This window comes from Mustela lutreola, chromosome 15 (assembly GCF_030435805.1).
Source record: "Mustela lutreola isolate mMusLut2 chromosome 15, mMusLut2.pri, whole genome shotgun sequence".
Classification (NCBI taxonomy): Eukaryota; Metazoa; Chordata; class Mammalia; order Carnivora; family Mustelidae; genus Mustela; species Mustela lutreola.
The window spans coordinates 60,009,580-60,021,900 of record NC_081304.1 but is presented as its reverse complement, the minus strand read 5'-3'; the positions used below and the strand labels follow the sequence as shown (position 1 = coordinate 60,021,900).

Sequence of the window (12,321 nt, the reverse complement as noted above, 5' to 3'; positions counted from 1 at the left end):
AGCGGGCTCCCTGATCAGAGCCCAACATGGGGCTCGATCCCAGGACCCCCCACGATCATGACCCAAGCCAAAGGCAGACGCTTAACCTACTGAGCCCCCCAGTCCTCCCTTTCTTACTTCTGATGTGGCTTAGTTTCTGCTTCCCCTTTGTTACCTTGAGTCCTTAACTACCGAAGCTTTTTGCAACTCTGCCATTCTGACACAGCCTAGTTCTGCCAGAAGCTGCTGGGGGAAGTAAGGTGTAGGTCACTGAGCATAGCTTGGGGGCCTTCTTTTTCTGGGCCCTTCACTGCTGCTCCTAGCTTCCTGGTCCCAGAGCAATGCCATGGCTTTGGAACTGGGTGCACGCTGGGAAGCGTGTTTGTGCATACGGGGGGAAGGAAGTACACGTCCAGATGGAGTGCACGCAGTGGTGATTTGCTCACGCTGGGGGAAGGTTGTGCACGTCGGGATGGGGTGCACGTCGCGGCGGGGTGCACGCAGGGGGAGGTTGTGCGTATGGCCGCGGGTTGCACGCAGAGGCGGGTGCACGCTGGGCGGAGGTCGCAGGGATTCAGAGGGTCCGCCGGGAGCGGAGCGGCCCTGACCTCGGAGGCGTCCAGCAGGGGGCGCGCCTAACTCGGAGGCTCGCTCGCGCACTGCGCCGGCGCGGAAGCGCTCCCGGCAGGGGCGGGACTTCCGGCGGCGCGCGGACCTGGATCTAGGGCCTGGGCTCGTCCTTCGCACCCGCACGTGTCCGCCGCCGCGATGCTCCCTTTGCTGCGCCGAGTGCCCCGCGCGCTGGGCTCCGCGGCCGCCGTGCTCCGCTCCGCGCCCGCCCCGCCGCCTCGGCCGCTGCTGCAGCCAGCGCCCCGGCCTTGCGTGCGGCCGTTCGGGTCGCTCCGAGTGCGCGCCGGCCTCCTGCGCTCCCGCGGGCCCTGCGGCTGCGGCTGCGGCGCGCTGCACACGCAGGGTGAGGCTCGGGTCGGGGCCGGGGTCGGGGTCGGGAGCCTTCCCCGCCGGTGGACCACACCGGGCCGCGGCCGCGCGGGTGGCGTTTCCCGCCTTCCCCCTGCAGGTCGGCGTTTCGGGCAGAGCCGCTTCCACGCCCTGGCGGCCGGCTTCGCCCCTCGCCTGCGAAGGGGACTCTGCGGTGGCCGGCGGTCGGGGTGGAGGGCAGGAGGTCATGTCTGTGCGTAATTGGGAGCTTCTGGCTTCGCGGTGGAGCGTGGCGGTGGGACTTCCCTGTCGGAGGCCTTTTTCCAGAACTGGGCTCGTCCTGGCGCCGCGGGCACCCAGCACGGCCACCGGTGTGTCCTGAGGCCTAGCGGGTGGGACTCAGCCGGTTCCCGAGTGCGGGAGTCCCCTCACCAGCAGGAGTTACCAGGAACAGCCCCAAGGCCAGATTTCTGGCTGCAGTCGCCGCCCTCCGCTTCCTTTTTAGGATTTGAACAGGGTCTTTTCTCTCTTTTCCTTTCGGACTTTCACTGTAGGAGATAAAGCTTTTGTGGAGTTCCTGAGTGATGAGATTAAGGAGGAAAGGAAGATCCAGAAGCACAAGTCCCTCCCCAAGATGTCAGGAGGCTGGGAGCTGGAAGTGAACGGGACGGAAGCCAAACTCGTGCGGAGAGTTGCCGGGGAAAAGTAAGTGTGGAGAGCCTGCAGGTTGTGAGGACCGACTCCCTGAACTTGCGAGGACTGCCCTGCCTTCTCCCAGAGCTGCCTTTAGTAGAGCAGGTCCTCGGACGCCCGATGTCCAGTTGGTCATTCGCTGCACACAGATGTGCCAGGAGCTGGCTTACCCGGTAAGGCAGGAAAGGATGTCGCTGGAGGTCTCTTGGACTGTAGAAGCTGTTGCCCTGGTCAGGCTGTGCTTGAAGGCAGACACACGGACTCAGACTCTTCTAAAGACATATTAGAGCACGAGTGGGGGTGGGGGCATCAGAAGCAGAGGGAGGGGCAGACTCCCCGCTGAGCAGAGACCACCCCACCCCCATGCCTGGCTTGATCTCCGGATCCTGAGATCATGACCTGAGCCAAAGGCAGACGCTTAGTCGACAGAGCCACCTGGTTGCCCCAGATTCAGAAATTCGTACAGTGCTGACTGAAGCAGATTGGCCTCAGGTTTGCGGTGCAGACTCTTACACTGGGGTGGGCCCTGCTGCGGGAAACCACGTTTATAGCAGGGAACACGCAAGCCGCGGGCCTCCCCTGTGAGCAGATGAGGACACGGGGCTGTGAGTGTCCCCGGGAGAAAGGTGGGGAACTTCCCACCACGTTCCACTGCTGATCGTTTGCTCTTTGAGTAAACTTCTGTACCTGCTGTAAAGGAGGCTTCTGCTTTTCTCTGCCCCTGGTGTCAGTCCCCACCCACACACACCCTGTAACATCCTGAGCCCTTGTCCTGGGGTGAGTCACAGCTGGTTTAGGGTCACCGTGAATCGTGTTCCTGTGACTAGAACTGCACCTGTGCGCCCAGGAGCTTGGCTTGGTCAGCACAAGGGCAGACGAGACCGTCAGTGTGACTGACCATGACTGCTAGCATTGCGGGGCGGGACAGCACCTTCCTGGCAAGGCAGTGCGTGGGGATCCTGAGCGAGCTGGTGCTGCACGTCCCCTCCCTGCTGTTGCCCTCCTGGCTCCGGAGCAGGGTTGGGCGGCAGAGGATTCTTGGAGCCGAGCTGTCACCAGTTGAGTGTTTCTGGCCTGCTTCGTGGTTATAAAACTTCCCGCCGCTGTTTTTGAAGAATGGATTTGGGGGCACCTGGGGGGCTCAGTCAGTCAGTGTAGCGTCTGCCTTCAGCTCAAGTCATGATCTCGGGGTCCTAGGATAGAGCCCTGCATAGGGCTCTCTGCTCAGTGGGGAGCCTCCTTCTCCCTCTGCCTGCCTGCCACTTCCCGTTTGTGCACTCTCTCTCAAATGGATAAGCTTAATTTAAAAAAAAAAAAAAAAGGAGACAAGAGGCTCTGTAGGGCAGCATAGTGTCGGGGAGCCTCCCTCCTCCCCGCGGCCCCTCTGGGTCCTCTGCTGAGGGCAGCCCTTGGGTGCCTCTCTCCCCCTCCCGCCATGGGCAGATTTTCGCAGGGAGGAAAGGTGTTAAAGGAAGCTTCTGTTGGGTCCCACCGCTCTCTGGGCTCCTCAGCGCTCACGGATACGCTCCTCAACGCTCACCCCCAAGATAGGGTGGACACTGCCGCCCTCCCCCACCGGGACTGCATTTGGAGAGATGAAGCGGGGCTTGTTGACTTCTAGCAGCTGGCGCGGAGCATGCTGTGGCTGCAGGGGTTTGCCGCTCACAGTTTGGACACATTGTTGTGGTTTGGCACATAGTTTCGGTCACCCTTGTAACTGTAGCCACACTCACTGCTAGTTCCTTCATCTGCAGGGCCCCGCTGGGCCATTCTCTGCTTTTGCAGGGTCACCGTCACCTTCAACACCAACAACAGCATCCCACCCACGTTTGACGGCGAGGAGGAGCCGTCCCAGGGGCAGAAAGTGGAAGAACAGGAGGTGAGTGGACTGCGCCCGGGGAGGGCCTTGGTCTCCCTCGCTCCTTTGCCACTGGGGACAGGCAGGGCCATGGCTGCCTTTGGGCCTCGACTCCCCAAGCCGCGGTTTTGGGCTTTGGCACGAGAACCGTGGGTTCCACAGGTGTGGGCTCTGTGCCGTGGCCTGTATTCGCTCGGTGGGGAGGAGCCGAACCTGCTTGTACCTTCCCACGATCGGGAGGCTCATCCGGCGTGTTTGCCAGGGATGAATGTTCTAGTGTGTCAGGCTGGCTGTAACACCAGTTGGGGAGCTGGGGCATCAGACTGACATCCGAAAGGCGGACAAGGTGTTTGCTTTGGCCACGGGCCCTCCTGCGTGGGCCCAGTGGGAGCCCAGTCTGCACACGTTATGGGGGGCCGTGGGCCTGGTCTAGGGACTAGCCAGCGTGGGGGCCGCAGGGTCTCTGGACCTCCTGACTAAGCAGGTACTGGGACCATCTCTGGGCTGAGCAGAGAGGATACCCCTTGGCACTCCTGACTCCACCCCAACTGTGACCTCCCTGACGCAGGACGGCTCACAACCACTGGGAGGGCCACTGGGATTGCTCAGCTTTAGGACGGCCACTCAGCCCAGTGCGCTGGCCTGAGTCCTGCCCTGGGACAGAGGAAGAGCCCAAAACAGGCAGCAGGAGTGACATCTGGGAGGTCAAGGCCAGCTTCGCGGTGCACGGGTGGACTAACAGGCCTGGGGGAGAGACCAATTCACAGAGCTGGACCCCGGCTCCAATTTCTGCACTTTAAACCAGGGACGTTCTGTAAGCAAGCAGGGGGCTAACGGCTGTGAGACCCCATAGATAGATGTGTGAGCCTCCGCCCTCTAAAACCGGGTTCAGACCTCGGGGAGGGACAACGAGAAGAGTGTAGCCCAGTCTCTGGAACAGGCCGGTACATGGCTTGAGTGCTTGTCAAGGGGCAGGATCATGGAGGGGTTTAGAAGCGGCTAAGGACTGTCCTAACAGTGGTGGTCGTCAGATCCCTGGAACCATGAGCACCCCCTGCCCGGTTCAGGCAACAGACTGATGTGCTTTCGCTTTCCCAGCCTGAACTGACGTCCACACCCAATTTCGTGGTGGAAGTCATTAAGGACGGTGGCAAGAAGGCTTTGGTGCTGGACTGTCATTATCCGGAAGATGAGGTGTGTGGGATGGGGCGCAGGATGGGGAGGAAGGGCACCAGCTTGTCTGGCAGAGACCAGGGAAGCTAGGGGGAGGGCAGGGGTCAAACCGGGGGAGTTGGCAGTGGTAAGTGGTCAGGTTGTCCTGGGAAAGCCTTCACTTTCCCCAGCCCTGTCTCTTTTCAGGTTGGGCAAGAGGAAGAGGAGGAGAGTGACATCTTCTCCATCAGGGAGGTGAGCTTTCAGGCTGTCGGCGAGTCAGAGTGGAAGGACACAAATTATACGCTCAACACTGACTCCCTGGACTGGGTGAGTGTGGGCAGGGGTGCGGCGCAGTGGGGCGGCCCAGCGCCTGGCAGGGGAGCGGCCTAGGATCAGGAAGGCCCGTCTGTCCTCATAGGCCTTGTACGACCACCTGATGGATTTCCTGGCTGACCGAGGGGTGGACAACACGTTCGCAGACGAGCTGGTGGAGCTGAGCACGGCCCTGGAGCACCGGGAGTACATTGCCTTTCTCGAGGACCTCCAGGGCTTCGTCAAGACCCAGTAGAGCACGTGCCGGCCTTTGCCGAGGCGGGAGCCTGCTTGGGAGCCAGATGGACAGGGGCTCGGAGATGGTTTCCTTCCTGCTATCATGGAGAATGATTCAGATTTAAATGACTTCCTTTGCAGTCTCATTTACCCTCGTTTATTGCATAATGTGATAATGGACAATAAAATCGGGCGCTTTCCTCTGTTGTCTTTGCTATTCTTCCCCTCCAGCCTGTGTCCCAACACATCGAGAGCAGAGTTTCAGTACAAAATCCGATATAAGTTAAAGGCTGGTATTTACAGAGCCCTGTCCCAGGCAGAGCGAGTCGTGTGCCCCAGAAGAACGGGGAGTGGAGGTCGGCACTAGAGAATCACAGCCCACGTGTCGCAAGCCTGGATTTGGACAGAAGAGAGTCCCGGTCACACACATCATCTCTGTGTCTCAGCAGCAGGGATGCAGGGGTGCCATTCAGATGCCATCATGAGGTGGCCTTGGTGGGGTGTCTGCACGCGGGACCCCACCCTGCAGTCCCAGGACAGTGGCACATGCTCCAGGAGCTCGAAGCAGGTCCCAGACACGGACTCTGAACAGCCTCCCCGCAGGTCACCGGTGGCTTCTCATGGCCTCATGGGGAGGTAAGGCTCTGTCGCCTGAACCTGGGATGGATGGGCGTGCCTGCTGCAGGCAGAACCTGAGCCCACTGCCCGTGTGTGCCAGCACACCTTCTGGGGTCTCCCCCTGCAGTCAGGGCGCGCCAGAGCACAAAGCGGTCTCCCTCGATCCTCACCACCACGCAGAGGAGGCCGTCCGCCCACACGGCTGACATCCCAGCTCTGGCGTACTCCGTCCTATGACCACACCTCACCCGGCCACATCCTCCCGGTAACCTACACCCGCTCCTCCATGTCCAGGCTGAACCTGAGTCCCCTGAAGTGAAAAACCAGAGGCCTAGTGTCCTCAGACGCTGATGGATGCCTCTGCCTCTCCCTCACTCCTGTCCCATCTTTGCTGTGACTCCCTGTCATCTCTCCCAGGGCTACCAATCCCGCTGCTTGGAGCTGTTGTCCAGGGAGGGGACCCTGGGACTGGGCTGGGGTCCGTGAGGATCCTTTGCCCCCAGACCTGTGTCTTCTGCTGCCCCCATTCCCCACCTGAACCCCCGTCTGCACACACACGAGGGGCCTGCCTCTGGGCCAGGGGCTGGGAGAACACACCCGTGTGTGATCTTGCCATCCAGGACAAGCACACGGGCAGGTCCCTGTGGTAGTGCTGCGGGGACACAGCTTTAGGCTCAGAGCAGGAGTCGGGCCTCCAGGACGTGGTGACCAGCCAGGCTCACTACATATGTGTGCAAATCATCCTGGAGCCAAAGGCCTTTCAGACCCAGAGCCGCGGGAGCGAGAGCGTGTGGGCCAGAGACCCTGCATATTCGAGGCTCCGGGGGTGCATCTGGAGCAAAGGGAGCAGCCGCCTCTTCCTCAACTCCACCTGCCATGCTCCCTGCCTCCCACCCAGAGGCCGGCAGGGCCCCACCACTGAGCAGGGAGCAGCAGGGGTCCCCAGCACCCGCTCCAGTCAGAGTCTGCAAGCTGTCCCCAGTAGCCGGGCCCACATTCACCTCCAATGACAGCACGGGGCCAGCAGCATGCAGGCAATCCCACCGCTTCCTGCCCCACCGTCCAGCCGTCTGGTAGCTGCAGGTCCTCCCTCCCTCGGTGACCTGCTGCCATCCTATTTCCTTCCGGCAGGCCCACACCGGCACGACCTCTCTGGGTGTCCTGAGCACGGAACCATCGGCCGGGTCTGAGTGCGCCACTGCCTGTCAGCCGGGCCTACCCCTGTCCCAGCCCTTGGGGTGCCCATGGATCTCCTAGTGTAAGTGACATGTTACCTCCACTCTCCCATGCCAGTAAATTCCTCAGAGACTAAACTGTACTTGTAAACATCTCCACGCCTCAAAAGAATGCCATAACGGAAAAAGAAAAGAGGAAAAATCTACCCGCTTGTATGATTTCTGCTAGGGTGGGAACAATGCCAACCATGGCCGGTTCCGCCACGGGGTCCCATGGGAGGCTTACCACACAGCTCATGAGAAGACTGGGCTTTTCTTCTGTCCCGTCCGTGACGGAGAACTCAGGCGTGTGCGGACAGTGTGCACCGTGCTCATTGATGCTGTCCTCTAAGCAGGCTCGAAGCTTTTGCTCCGTCAATCCTGGAGACTAGCAAATAAGCCAGTTAAGCTGCAACCTGACCCCACTCACCTCTGAGCCGACAGCCTGAAAATTCCGACTCCTCAAGCCGCCCACTGGGATGGCTCTGCACAGCCTCCCAACGTGCTCACGCTCCTGGCTGCGCTAAACTCCGTGACCGCAGCAACCCTCTGGGTGACTGCCGCCCCCCCCCTGCGTCAGCAGCACCAAGAGGGCATGGGGTGCCGCCTCCCCAGTCCCTCTGCCCCCCGCGGCTGCTGTGTCCTTCCCAGGAGCCAGCACCGCGGGGCCCAGGCCTGTCACGCTGTGTTAAGATTGCCATCATATGCGTTCCAGAACCCGACAAAGAGAATGAAAACAATGCTTTTTTCTTTTTTTCAAAGGTAAGGAATGGAATAGTTAGCAAACGCTCAAAAAGAGGGCTTGTTTAAAGAACAGGGAAAGCTGCTGAATCACATCAACGATAGGACAAACTCGAGTCTGCACTCCGCTCCGCGGTGCACTTTAAAGAAGCGGAACCGGGAGGGCAGACCTGCCCCCTCGGGGCCAGATGGGCACGACTCGGCTCCCATCCGCAGAGCCCCGCCTGGGGCCTGGCCAGTACAGATGTGTCTGAAGCAGACCGCGAGATGCTCGTTGTCCCCATTCCCCGCTGCAAACTTTCAGCCATATCACGCCCAGTAAGAAGGTGCCTTCGTGTTTCGGGACCACTGAGGCCTATGTTCAAGTCTAGTTGAGTCTTCCTAAGTGGGAACTTCACACGAAGGCAGATACAAGTGTTTCCAGTTCTCCCTGTAAAGGTCTTGAGCACAGGGCGCTCACCAGCGGGGACCAAATGGCTGGGACAGCCACAGTGTGTGCCCATCCCCAGGCCAGCTCCGTGGGCCCTGTGGGCCCCGTGGGCTCTGTGGCCGCTTCCCAGACACCTGTGTGAGCTGGCCAGGGCGCCAGGAGAAAACGCACTCCATCGGCTCCAGCACCAGCAAAGGGCCTCCAGCAAGCGGACACATGTGGGAAGGAGGGACACGGGATGTGCGTGTGGAACACTCACGTGCGAGGAGAGGGACAGGCCACACGGACACGTGACCACGCCGCCTGACACTCTCAGGTTGAACCTGGAAGCAGAGCTGGCATCACAGCGCGCCGGGGCCAGCACCGCAGGACCCCCAGACCCTTGCAGACAGCCAGCCTGCGGGGGGACACGCTGTCCACCCATAATGCTAAAAGAGGTTTGGCATCTCTTACCTCACGCACACAGGACAGATGAGGGGGTTCGCCTCCCACTCAGCCAGCATGACACTGAGACAGCACTCGTCGAACTGCAGGCTCTTCTCGTACTCACTGAGGAGGCACTGTTCTGCGGGGCAAAGGGCAGCTGTAGCGCCCTTCCTGCCTCCCATCCCAGGCCTGTCCCATAGCCCAGCCTCACCCACACCAGACAGGGAGCCCCGCAGGACACCGCCACCCAGCACAAATGTTCGCTGCTCTACCCGGCTTTGTCTTGCTGGCTCCCACCCCTCTCGCCTGTCCCGCGTGTGCATGAGCATGACACGCGGCCCCAGAGGCATCGGGCTCGGGGGATCGCTGGAGAGCTCGGACCCTGCCTGGGCACGAAGAGCGGAGTTTAAAACAATCTGTTCCCCAACAACCATACGCCCAGTCTGTGCTGTTCACAGCCCGTGTTCGCTCGCGTGGCGAGCACACAACCACACCAAGGATGCGGCAGGAAGGAGGGGCAGCAGCGCCAGAAACAGGTCCATGCGCTACAGGTCTACGCAGTATCTACACGGCTATGCCGGCCAACCCCAGCCCGCAGGCCACACCAGCCATCAGTCTTCTAAATCACATCCTGCTGGAACACAGCCGTGCCCATGAGGCCTGTGTCCATTTTCACTCCACAGCAGAAGGCGATCACACAGAATGCAGAGCCTGAGCACCAGGCCCAGGCACAAAGATGCATTCTGGGGAAGAGCCAAGACTTCAGGGTAAAAGCAGGGATTCCTGACACCCGCCTGGAGCTGGCCGCAGAGGACGGGGACAGTCAGGAAGGCATTCTGCTTTGAAAAGTGCTCAGTGCCAGTTTGCTAGAGGCAGGTGGAGGGACCTTGCCCAAGGTCACCTTGGTCAGCCAGCTCCTGCTGGATCTCCTCGAGCACAGCCAGGTCCAGCAGCTCCTCCAACTGCAAGAGAAAGCAGAGTCCCCTCAGCCAGCAAGTCCTGATGACACGGGCTCCAGAGGCTAGTGTGAATAGCTCCGATGCCAAGGAGAAGCCCCTCCCCGTCCTTCCGTAGGAGGTGCCGCCCATGCAGCCATGGCATCCCGCTAGAAAGCCATCAAAAAATGATTAAACCACCCAGTAACAAGATAAGGGCCCTGCATTTGGGGGGAGATGCTAGAGGGCAGAGGCTAAGTACTTGTTCTGCCAAAGCTCCGGAGCGGCTGGGGCCTTCCTAAGCCTGCCCGCCTCACTTGGGGCCTCTGTGAAGCAGGCACAGACCTGAAGGGCTCTTGTGACCATGAAGCACGACTGTGTAGCCAGAAGTCTGGCCTGCACCAGGACACCCAGTAGGGCTCCCGATAACACATTGCGACTACAGATGGCCCTGATGCTTCTGGAACAGCTGGCTGAGGTTTTCTCACATGGACCTCACGGTGCAGACCGCACTCTCTTCTGCATGGGGTCAGGCTGGGACTCCGTGAAAGCAGAGCTCAGGGGCACAGGACAGGTAAGGACCCAGAGCAAAACCAGGGTTGGAATTCCAAAACCAGGGACGTCTAAGCCAAGGCTCTTCCTCGCACACAGTAAACGGTTTCCGATCCACACCCAGCCGGCGACACTGGCCTAGGCGAGAGTCAGAAAGTTCCTGGATGCCCTCTTGCACAGAGAGGTTGCTAGCGCAGGTCTGCTAAGTCAGAATTTCCACCGAGGGAGCCCGGATGTCTTTGTTTTTAGTTTTGTAGGATGCCATGATACAGAATGTTGGCAGAGCCTGGTGTTTAGGAACCATGGACCTAGAAAAGTCTAACCTGAAAGACAAAAGAGTCTGGGTTCCAAGCAGCTGGAATCCTGACTAGGGGCTGGAGGATGGAGGGTGACTGGGACCAGAGGACCAGGGGACACAGGGCAGGCCCTCTCGGTGCTGTAGCACCCTCTCTGGAAGCACATGTCCCATTCTGACCTGGGTCAAGGCCTCTGGACAGCTGTCGCTGGCCCGCAGAGCGCTCCACTCTTCTTCCATCACCTCCTGCACCAGAAGGGGGTTCTGAGCTCTCCTTGGCATGTTGCCTCCAGCCTGGCGGTATCTGTTCAGGAGCCTGTCCCGGCTGTTTCTCATTCTCTCCAGGCATCCCTTGGAAGGAGAAATGGAGCGGAGCCCGTAAAAACAAAAAACAAACAAACAAAATTAGGGGTGTCTGGGTGGTTCAGTCAGTTAAACATCTGCCTTTAGTTCAGGTCATGATCCTGGGGTTCTGGGATGGAGTCCTGCACTGGGCTCCCTGCTCAGTGGGGCATCTGCCTCTCCCTCTTCTTCTGCCCTTCCTTCCCTCCAGACACATGCACTCTCTCTGAAACTCTAAAAGTTTTTCTTAAACGAAATGTTACATCAACTGAAACTTATAAACACAAAATTGCAACCATAACCCTAATTACTATTTTTGCATTATTTCTGCGCAGTCCTTATTTGCAGACAAGGGAAGTCATCACGGTTTATGTACTCGGTTCAGCACATTCGGATTTTATTTTAGAGCGAGAACGGGAAAGAGAGTGTTAACTGGGCGAGAAGCAGAGGGAGAGGCTGGGGAAGACCCTTGAGCAGAGGCCGAGCCGAGCATGAGCCCAATGCGGGCCGGATCTCAGCACCCTGAGATCGTGACCTAAGCCTAACCAAGAGAAGCCGGAGTCGGCTCCCCGCGCCCCCCGGGTGGGACCCTCCGCGACAGTGTCCTTCGTGGCAGTGTCCTAACGGCTCGGCCTCCGCTGCGCTCCGGCGGGACTTTCCTGCACGAGGGGTTCAGCCGGGGACGACCATCCCTCGCGCCCGAGACCCTCCAGACGCGCGGCAGAGTTCCGGGACCCGCTACACGCTCCTCGACGCAGGGCCCCGGCTTCGGCGGCGGCTCCCGGGAGGCGGGCTCGCGGGAACGCGCTGCCGCCGGAACGGTCCGGGGCGGGGCGGGGCCGCCGAGACTCCGCAGCAGACGGCCGCGCCCGCGGGAGGACAGCGGGTCCCCTCAACCCCCGACGCCAGCAGGGTGGGGCGCGCGGGGCCTCGCGGCGCGCGGCGGCCGGGCCGGCCCCCCCCACCCCCGCACGCAGGCCCGGGAACTCACGCAGCGCCCGGCCCGCTCCGTCCCATCCCGCCCCGGGGCCGCCGCCGCCCGGCGCCCCGCACCTGCCTCGCACGGGGGCGACGAGGGGAGGGACGGCGGCCCCGCCGAGGCCTCCCAAGCCCCGCGCGCACCTGCCGGAAAGCCTCCTTCCACGGCGGCGAGCCCACCGCTTTGTACCGCGATCGGCGGCCCGAGCCCGGCGCCTCCGCCATCTCCTGTCCGCGGGCGCAGCCGCCGGGCAGCCCCGCCCCCACGGCGCGCAGAATCCTGGCCGCTGTAGTTTCCCGGCGCTCCGCGCGCCCGCCCGCGGGGCCTTCTGGGAGGTGCCGACCCGTCCGGGGACCCCGAGGAGGCGGGGCCGCAGCGGCATATGTGAGGTCAGCCCCACCTGGAGTGAGGGAAGTAGGTCTTGAGGGAAGGCTTCGGACGTCCAGGCTTAGCCAGGCGGAGGTGTCCACGCAGCAGTCGGACGCCGCTCTCAAGCTGTCCCCGGGGACTGGCCTTCCCTCAGCGATGGCCCCGCCTGACGGCCGGCCTCCCCTTCGCCCCGCCCCCGAGGCGCGCGTGCCCGGGCTGCCAGCTCAGTGATTGGCCGGAAAGCTGC

At 61.2% G+C, this 12,321-nt stretch overlaps 2 protein-coding genes across 5 annotated transcripts; one reads left to right on the top strand and one right to left on the bottom strand.

Moving 5' to 3' along the window:
• Positions 1-653: 653 nt before the first annotated feature.
• On the top strand, positions 654-5,376 carry C1QBP (complement C1q binding protein). The gene is made up of 6 exons (XM_059148986.1): positions 654-952; positions 1,473-1,623; positions 3,397-3,490; positions 4,568-4,663; positions 4,829-4,951; positions 5,043-5,376. Exons 1-6 carry the CDS (start codon positions 748-750, stop codon positions 5,190-5,192), a joined length of 819 nt encoding a protein of 272 aa, XP_059004969.1. The 5' UTR covers positions 654-747; the 3' UTR covers positions 5,193-5,376.
• Positions 5,308-12,276, bottom strand: RPAIN (RPA interacting protein). Of its 4 annotated transcripts, none has more exons than XM_059148995.1 (7): positions 11,849-12,276; positions 10,565-10,735; positions 9,504-9,564; positions 8,630-8,741; positions 8,436-8,499; positions 7,253-7,393; positions 5,308-5,830 (listed from the first exon to the last, which is right to left on the bottom strand). In XM_059148995.1, exons 1-7 carry the CDS (start codon positions 11,927-11,929, stop codon positions 5,792-5,794), a joined length of 669 nt encoding a protein of 222 aa, XP_059004978.1. In that variant the 5' UTR covers positions 11,930-12,276; the 3' UTR covers positions 5,308-5,791. The 4 variants fall into 4 exon arrangements, with proteins under 4 accessions (XP_059004978.1, XP_059004979.1, XP_059004977.1 ...); XM_059148996.1 differs by having other exon boundaries at positions 5,308-5,566; positions 11,849-12,272; XM_059148994.1 differs by lacking the exon at positions 5,308-5,830 and adding an exon at positions 5,839-6,101.
• Positions 12,277-12,321: the final 45 nt, after the last annotated feature.